The sequence below is a fragment of the Mytilus edulis genome, chromosome 9 (genome assembly GCF_963676685.1).
Source record: "Mytilus edulis chromosome 9, xbMytEdul2.2, whole genome shotgun sequence".
Lineage (NCBI taxonomy): Eukaryota > Metazoa > Mollusca > Bivalvia > Mytilida > Mytilidae > Mytilus > Mytilus edulis.
Window position 1 is genome coordinate 22,321,741 of NC_092352.1, and position 9,923 is coordinate 22,331,663.

Consider the following 9,923-nt stretch of genomic DNA (forward strand, 5'->3'; position numbering starts at 1 on the left):
ACTCACCCAATTGTGAATGACATGTGTATTTTAGACTCACCCTATTGTGAATGACATGTGTTATTTTGACTCATTCTATTGTGAATGACATGTGTATTTTAGACTCACCCTATTGTGTATGACATATGTTATTTTGACTCATTCTATTGTGAATGACATGTGTATTTTAGACTCATCCTATTGTGAATGACATGTCTAGTTTTGACTCATCATATTGTGAATGACATGTGTATTTTAGACTCACCCTATTGTGAATGACATGTCTAGTTTTGACTCATCATATTGTGAATGACATGTGTATTTTAGACTCGCCCTATTGTGAATGACATGTCTAGTTTTGACTCATCATATTTTGAATGATATGTGTATTTTGACTCATCCTATTGTGTATGACATGTGTATTTTGACTCATTCTATTGTGAAAGACATGTGCAACTTTAACTCATCCTATTGTGAATGACATGTGTAATTTTTGACTCACCCTATTGTGAATGACATGTGTAATTTTTGACTCACCATATTGTGAATGACATGTGTAATTTTGACTCACCTTATTGTGAATGACATGTGTAATTTTTGACTCACCATATTGTGAATGACATGTGTAATTTTGACTCACCCTATTGTGAATGACATGTGTAATTTTGACTCACCCTATTGTGAATGGCATGTGTAATTTTGACTCACCCTATTTTGAATGACATGTGTAATTTTTGACTCACCCTATTGTGAATGCAAGTGTAATTTTTGACTCACTCTATTGTGAATGACGTGTGTAGTTTTGACTCACCCTGTTATGAATGACATGTGTAATTTTAGCCTCAGCCAGGAATGGAATCTCTCTTTTGGTGCTCATGTAATCATTTTCTCTGTACAACAGCAGAAGGTATGTACAGAATTCATTCCAATCTACGAACCCATCACATGTAGAATCAAGCTGCAAATAAATTATATTTATAACATGATAGTCATTTACAATAAAGTTTGGAAGGATTGTCTTGGTTTAGTTGAAAGGTTTGAACTCATTAATTCATTGTAAATGAACTTCTTAAAACGTCAAAATGAAGAACAGCAATAAAAATATTGTTCTGTTGATATATGTTTACTTCCTGGAATTGAAAGGAGTTTTGTAACAATTGTATTCATCCCAATAGTATCCTTTCCCAATCTAGTATCCTAATATTGTAAAATATGTGGCAAGTCCTCAAATATGTATATGAAAGTTTGGACTAGAAATAACTGTTTCATTATATTTTGAAAAATAATCTACATTTGTTTTTTTGTAAAGCTATCTATAATGAGATGAATACTGTCTTGAAGTAGAGACTTCTACTCAATAATAATACAATATGATTTATTTAAAAACACTCTGTCACATTCACAAGAGGTAAACATATACAAATATGAAAATTTAATGTATGAGCTCATATTTTTTTCTTCAAAATATACCTTCAAGAATAATTTCTCCAAATATTCATCATATTCATTTGTTTTTAAAACCCTGGACACGGTTGTCTTGAATTCTTCTAGGTTCATCAAGCCTGGTGCCCTTTCCTTCACTTTTGGTGGGAAATAAGTGGATGCTTCCTGAATAACTACGCCATCTGGCTTATGGTTTACAAACTCCTTCATTAGCTGTTGAAGATGGTGAAGCTTCATCTGCTCCTCAAGTCTGGCATTCTTATCTTTGTCACTGAAACTAATAAACAAAGACACTTAAACCACAAACAAACAAGTACTGTCAGTTCAAAACACTTCTATTTACTTAAAACACCAGAGGGACATTCGATCTCATAAGTCGAAAATAAACTGACAATGCCATTGGCTAAAAAAGGAAAAAGACCGACAAAAAAATAATAGCACAAAAAAAAACATAGAATACTAAAGACTAAGCAACATGAATCCAACCAAAAACTGGTGTGATCTCAGTTGCTAATTATAACATACTTTTTTTAGTGGATTATATACCAAAATATATCAAATACAGACAAACATTTCAAAACATGTATTCCAAAACATAAGGTTCATATAACATGTAATAAAAAGATATCTCTACAAATAAACCAACTTTTCAGTTATACATGCAGAATTTTAAACCAATAAATTAAAAAAATATCTAATTTTAAATATATTAAAATTTCATTGTATCAAACAAAATTGGAGGTAAAATTAAAACTCAATTCTTAGACTGATATTACAATTTAAGACTTTAAGAGAGATATAACTCCTTTGACATTCTCATTTAAAAGTCATATGTGATAATAGGGCTGCTGCTTGCTTGGGCTCCATAATGTCACAAGTTTATAAACAAAATCCATTAAGAGATGTTTACGTCTATGAAAACTGAAAACATCAATGACAGGAACTAGTTGTTGCTTTTGAGAAATATCCAACACATTCATGTTTAATAATTCAATTTCAAGTTAAAGTATAAAAAATTGAACAATGTCAGCTTTACATTAAATCTTAGTTACTGTATCTATTGCTGTGTTTCTGTATGTTCTATATTATTTATGTAATTGTATTGAATTATGTATAAATATCTCAATACCTTGGTAATTTGGTTTGTGAGAATAAAGATATATATAAATTCAGAGTTTCCAACCAATATTTATACTGGATATTGAAAACAGGCAATACTCACTTAACTTGACCAATTTGTAGCATTTCTCTAATCAAAAAGACATGTAATAACATGTGGTGAATAATTTCAAGATAATTACTTCAAAAAATAACTTTAATTAATCTTACATTTTCCCTTCACTTCATTTTTCACACCTTTAGTTCTACGTATAATTTCTTACATGTTAATTTCAGTAACTTAAAATTATCCAATGAATAAATATGTCACCAAAATGTCCCTAATTATAGGACACTTCATTTGTCTAAACAATTGTATATCCCCAAGTAAAATGAAGTTTTTCTAAAAAAAATTCAAATTATTAAATAAACGAAAAAAGTTCAAATTAGCCAAGTAACATGTACAATACATGATAAATTAAATGTCGTTTATTAGTTTCATACAAATTGAATTAATTGCAAAATATTGAATATATTAATTATGTTTCTCACCTTTTATTTTGTTTTAACATTTTTATGATAAAAATATATCCTAAAAACTGTAACTACAAATCTTTCTGATGAAGCATGTTTGTTCTGTTCATATTTGTTTTGTAATGTGACAATATATAATTGTTTTTTCTTTCCGTTGTTCGACATTTGTACTATTGATTCCCTATTCAGTAAATATTGGATTCTAAGAGGTTCCATTGTATAAAATCAATCCAACTTAACCATACAACTTATCAAATGGCCGTTAACATCTTTTTATTGCACATCTAACCAATTATGAAATTGTTTAATGACAATACGTTACAGGTACTATGCCTTTTATGTCAAGTAAAATATCAAAATTTATACAATATTGCTTTATTTTTGGTATAAACTTGAAAGAAAAGGACTTGTAAAATCAATGAAGTGTATATATGAAATAGTGTTCAGAAAAAAATATGAAGCGAAAAAGATTCAGGATCAAACACTTTACATAATATCAAAAACTGATCAAAGACTCAAAAGGTCAAGTTGCACTGAATATTTCTGAAATATCTAAATATATGGAAATATAAAATGTGCAAAAAATGGTTTAACAACTATGTGTACCGTCTTTGAATTTTTATTCTGAAACAATGACTATCTTCCAAAGTTCCATAGTCTGGAAATAATGGATGAAAGATGCCTAAACTAATTTCATAACAGCAGGTGCACAGCTTTAGTAGGTGTACAATCTTTTGGTGAAGTTTCATGAATCTAGGTTTAAAACTGCATGAGGAATTGATAACACAAAATAAATATCCATATTCCGCACCCACCCAACCCATTTCAGTTACTATAAGATGTTTTTGAACTTTTTGTAACCCTCACTCTGCCATTAAAAAGAGACATAAAATAAACGTAAAACGTAAAATAACAAGAGTGCACATGCTGAAATGTCTCGCCATCTATACTAATCATTGATATTATGTTGATAGTCCTAAGTGTAAAGCTAAGCTTTATTACAACTGTCACATAAACTTAACATTAACCAAAATAACTAAACAAAGACCAATGAACTTTGAAAATGAGGTCAAGGTCAGATGAACCATGCCAGGCAGACATGTACAGCTAACAATGCTTTTTTACAACATATATGGTTGACCCATTACTTATAGTTTAAGAAAAATAGACCAAAACACAAAAACTTAACACTGTCACAGTGACTGTGCAATGAACCGTGAAAATGAGGTCACGGTCAAATAAAACCTGCCCGACTGACATAAAGATCATAAAATATTTCCATACACCAAATATAGTTGACCTATGGCATATAGTATTAGATAAAAAGACCAAAACTCAAAAACTTAACTTTGACCACTGAACCATGAAAATGAGGTCAAGGTCACATGACATCTGCCCGCTAGACATGTACACCTTACAATCATTCCATACAACAAATACAGTAGACCTATTGCATATAGTATGAGAAAAATAGACCAAAACACAAAAAATTAACTATAACCACTGAACCATGAAAATGAGGTCAAGGTCAGATGACACCTGCCAGTTGGACATGTACACCTTACAGTCCTTCCATACACCGAATATACTAGCCCTATTGCTTATAGTATCTGAGATATGAACTTGACCACCAAAACTTAACCTTGTTCACTGATCCATGAAATAAGGTCGAGGTCAAGTGAAAACTGTCTGACAGACATGAGGACCTTGCAAGGTACACACATATCAAATATAGTTATCCTATTACTTATAATAAGAGAGAATTCAACATAACAAAAAATTTGAACTTTTTTTTCAAGTGGTCACTGAACCATGAAAATGAGGTCAAGGACATTGGACATGTGACTGACGGAAACTTCGTAACATGAAGCATCTTTATACAAAGTATGAAGCATCCAGGTCTTCCACCTTCTAAAATATAAAGCTTTTAAGAAGTGAGCTAACACCACCGCCGCCGCCGGAACACTATACCTATGTTGAGCTTTCTGCAACAAAAGTTGCAGGCTCGACAACAAAAACATTGAACTATGAGGAAAATTTAAAATGGAAAGTCTCCAATCATATCATCGAAATGGCATAATCAAGAGCTGAAAGACATTTAACTAATGAATAACGACTGTCATATTCTTGACTTGGTACAGCCATTTTTGTGTAAATGACACAGAATCACCACACCTAAGACTGTTTAAAAAAAATTAACATCATCCAGAAACAAATACACAAAACATTCAGGAAGTTTGTGTATGTTGTTTTTTTATCATTTCTAAATCTATATATTTATTCCCATATAACAACATGGATTCTAAGTTTTAAGTTATTGTGATCTTTATGGTAAATCAAAGAAGTTTGATTTTTTGAGAATTTTGTATTGCCAATACATATGTGAATGAGTATCTGATTGAGTATGCAGATTCCAAAAAATAAACATAAAAAACACTTTATTTAAAATGCTTATAATATTTGATGAATTAAGCATTTATTTGTTTAGCAATTGAAACCAAATAAATAAAGATTAATCAATCATGAAAATAGACGTCTATTCTATCGAGGTCATTATTCGATTATGTTGTTAGAATATGCCAAAAAAGCTATCAAACTTGGCTTTGGGCATTTTTTTAACTTTTTGTATCCCTTAATCCTTAATTGATTTTCGGTATAGATCACTGGTGTTGTTTCAACAGTTATAAAGTTCAAAAGAGGTTATGTAAATTTAACAAGTTAACATTGATGTTTATATGATATTCATTTAATGTATATGTTAAATACATGCAAGCGGCAGATCCAAAAGGGGGGAGGGGGTCAGGGGTTGGAAAACTGTTTTAAATGCCCTATAAGTAGATTTAGGAAGATGTGGTATGAGTGCCAATGAGACAACTCTCCATCCAAGTCACAATTATAAAAGTAAATCATTAAGGTCAAGGTACAGTCTTCAACACAGAGCCTAGACTTACACTGAAAAGCAAGCTATAAAGGGCCCCAACAATTACTAGTGTTAAACCATTCAAACGGGAAAACCAACAGTCTAATCTATATAACAAACGAGGAACGAGAAACATTTAGGAACCACATATAAGTTTTTTTTTGTCAGTAGTTGATGGTTGTTTCATTGACAGGTTATAATGCATCTCCTTAATATCATGTAACAGTAATAAATACAAACAAATATCATTTAAATTGTCTCCCTTGCCATTACATGACTACATTTTTACTAATAAAATTTTTCATTCAGTCTAAAAGCATCCTTATTCGTTAGATACTTTAGTTTTTTGCCCTTTTAATGCATTATTTCCAGAATTTTATTGTTTCAATCTTGCTCAGATGATGTTATTTCTTAAGTGTTTACATTTAGTTTAGTAATACTGATGTAAACTGATAACTCAGTTATTAGGCCTACTTCCTTAAGAAATGCAGATACACCCACTTATCAATTATACTTTGGAGAATTGCCTTTTAATGCATGCAAAAAACACCATGTTCTACAAATACTAAACAAATTTTGTGTTTACCTAAATCTTGTCAAAATGTGTTCGAACAATTCTATAATTACACTGCCCCAATTCATCATTTTTACATTAGTGATTGCATTACAATCTATCTCTATATTTACAGAGGTATAATAAGTTATAGAAAAGAGGTGACAAGACTATATGCCTATTATTTTGATATTAGATTTAATTTTATGACACTCGCTATTTAATATTTACATAAATGTATCTCAAGCATAAAGCAAATATTGGCACAACAGATCATTGCAAAATTAATCTCTATATATTTGAAAATATTAAGTATTTTTTTTTTTTAAATAATTTTAATATGTTGAAAATGTGGTTAAATAATCCCAAAAAAGTCCTTCAAACTCAGAATTATATACCTATATTCATCATTCTGCACTTGGATTTATAAAGTTTTCATATTTGAATACATAAAGTGAACAGAGCCCAATAGTTTTTTCTGGTACACATGGATTTTAACACCTCATACTTGTCACAATTTCAAATTTTGAAATCAAATGCTGAATGTTATAGGATTCATCTTGAAATGTCATGCTAAGATAACATGGACAAAACAGCTTAACAATACCCTTTTAATAGATTCTCCATAACAACATAAAACAAACTCACAGTACTTTATCTACGGATATAGAAATCATGCCTTCTAAAATCAAATGACGACTAGAACACACCTGTGAAATCACGGGGAAATGGAGCTTATATAAGCTGTAAAAAAAAATAACTGGAGAAGTATCAAAAGTCAAAGGTACTTGGGGACTGGGCACATATTTTTGGCCCTCCCCCTTTTTCCAAATACCGATTTTTATTTTGTCTCTTTTTCTGTTTACTCTAAACATACATATATATGTAATTATACTGTAATTACTATATAAAACAGTCACTGAAATATTAAAAGTCACCTGAATAAACTATTGGAATTTGTAGTAAATTATAGCAAATTTATACAATTTATTCATAGTATATATGTATGTAGTATACAGAAAAATTTCAGTGACCTACGTGGATAGAAAACTATTGGAATTGATAATATATATAAATAGCAAATACACTTTATCTATAGTATATGGATGATCATAGTATACAGAAAAACACAAAAAATAATTGTTCTGTCCCAAGTACTTACGCAATTTATGTTTAATTTCAAAACAGGCTTAAAGGGCAGCAGAAGTCTTTTATATTTCTCAAAAAGTCAGTCCGATGACGGAAACAATATATGGACGCCTATATTTTTGTTTTCCTCCCAAAATAACCCAAACTGAAATACTTTAAGCAAGGATGATAAATTTTAGAACACACCCGCGAAAGAACGGGCATCCAGAGCGTAGTTGAAAGTATGTAAAGTGTTGTAGGATGAATTTTTGTTAAAAAAAAATGACATGAGAATTTCAGGAAAGGTAATAAAAGTTATAGGTACTTGGGGACAGGACAATTGTTTTTCAACCCCTTCTTCTTTTCCCCCCAAATTTCCAATTTTTTGGTTTTGTTTTCTATTTATTTCAATATGAACATAGTAAAATGTATTATGTTTAGTATGTTATGAACATACATTACTATAAATAAAGTGTGTTTGCTTTTTACTATCAATTCTCAGTTACCTAATCAATCCACAGCAGTCATTGATATATTATATAGACCCTCTCTATTTAATATACTTAGTGGCCCGATGAATTTTTGTCAAAGATTTTATGACTGAATAATTTCAGTAAAGGTATCAAAAGTTATTTGTACTTTGGGACACGACAATTGTTTTTCTAGCCCGGCTCCTAATTTTTTTCCTCCAAAACTCCTATAATTTTTTTTCTATTGATTTCAATGATGGGGTTAGCGTTTATCTGTATATTATGAACATACATTACTATAAATAAAGTGTATTTGCTTTTTACTATCAACTCTCAATTTACTAATCGATCCACTGCGGTCATTCACATATTATATAGACCCTCTCTATTTAATAAACTCATTGACCACCGTGGATAGTAAACTTGAAAATGGTAGCAGATAGCAAATACACGTTATTCATAGTCTTTGGTATGTACAAAGTACAGAAAAAACCCAAACCGGATGTCTAGTCTGACTTAAAGTTTCGTCCAATGACAGAAAGATATCCGGACGCAGTTTTTTTGTTTTTCTCCCAAAATAACCCAAACTGAATAATCATTAGAATGGATGACAAATGCAACAATACATGGTACCTATAGGACACAGAGGCATGATGATTAATCTATTGTGGAAGGAAGAGAAGCGACACACAAATTGAGGTCTTCTCGTTTAATAGTATAGATATCTGTGTCCCTGGACCTCATGCCTTCTAATGCTCAAATATCAGGGATAGTACTAGCTTCTAACTAGACTTGAAAATATCACATTGCTATTTCAGACTGTTAAATTTTAATTTAGTTCATAGTTTAATTGGTCTATATTCTTGGCAACATTGATCAACATTACTGTCAGAATTTATTGTAGCTAACATATCCCTTTTTCCCTTTTAATTGGTGACAGTGACACAAAACCATTATTTCAACTTATGAACAAAACCCTCATTCTATTCCCTTGGAAAGAAAAACTTTGGAAAAGATGGCTTTTCAAAAAAACATTCTAATATGCAAATTAAAATGCTTAAATGGGGTGGTTGGTAGGCAAAAATCTGTAACTGTAAAATTTTGTCCATTATACCATATTTTCCATGTTGTGGTTAACCTAAAAGTTTTTAATTAAAATACAACAAATGTAAGTAATGGTTGGTCAGAGTAACCTTTGTGTATAATATATACATATTTGATTTTAACTTTTATTTATATTGGAATGAATACTTAATATCAATATACTTATCCTAAATTAAATACATTTTGTAAGACATTAAGAATTATCAAATACAAAATAATATACTGTGAAAAGAGGGATATTTTAGTCAAAAGTATTCTAACTTTAAATTCAAAATACAAAAGAAACTATGCTGTCTGATCGAATGTTCCTTCTTGTTTATAAGATTTACTTCATCTGCAATATATTTACTGCAACAACAAAAATGTGCATTTTACTTCACTTAAGAAAAAAAATAAAAGTGTTAAACAATAACCATACCATTAAAGAAAAGTTATGGTAATCACTGAAAACTATTTCTTTCTCAAACAAATGCAAATAGCTCAATAAATTTATGAAACAGAAATTTGAAGCACGGTAAGTATGAAGAGAGAACCTCAGAGTGGCAGAAGTAAAATATATCTTTGTGTTTGAGATCCTTACAAATTGTTACAGACTGTTAGTTCATGGGAAAATTTCTCACAGATATACTACTAATTTTTTTTCCGTTATAAATTCAACTGTTTCAATGTAACTTTATTTTACATTGTCAAGTTT

The 9,923-nt window shown here is 30.3% G+C and overlaps 1 protein-coding gene across 12 annotated transcripts in view; it reads right to left on the reverse strand.

Annotated features, from left to right (window-relative positions):
* LOC139487806 (cilia- and flagella-associated protein 337-like) overlaps nt 1–9,923 on the reverse strand; it is a 70,543-nt gene that overhangs the window by 19,046 nt on the left and 41,574 nt on the right. For 10 of the 12 annotated variants that reach the window (XR_011655877.1, XR_011655876.1, XM_071272921.1 and 7 more), the window contains 2 exons: nt 1,450–1,699; nt 791–937 (listed from right to left, as the gene is read on the reverse strand). Coding sequence is in view for 9 of the 12 variants with exons in the window: in XM_071272921.1 (XP_071129022.1) it covers nt 791–937; nt 1,450–1,699 (397 nt within the window). In the remaining 3 variants the exon portion in view is untranslated. Of the gene's footprint in view, nt 1–790; nt 938–1,449; nt 1,700–3,072; nt 3,179–9,923 lie in introns of those variants that run through there. The other 2 variants (XR_011655878.1, XM_071272923.1) reach the window with 1 other exon arrangement.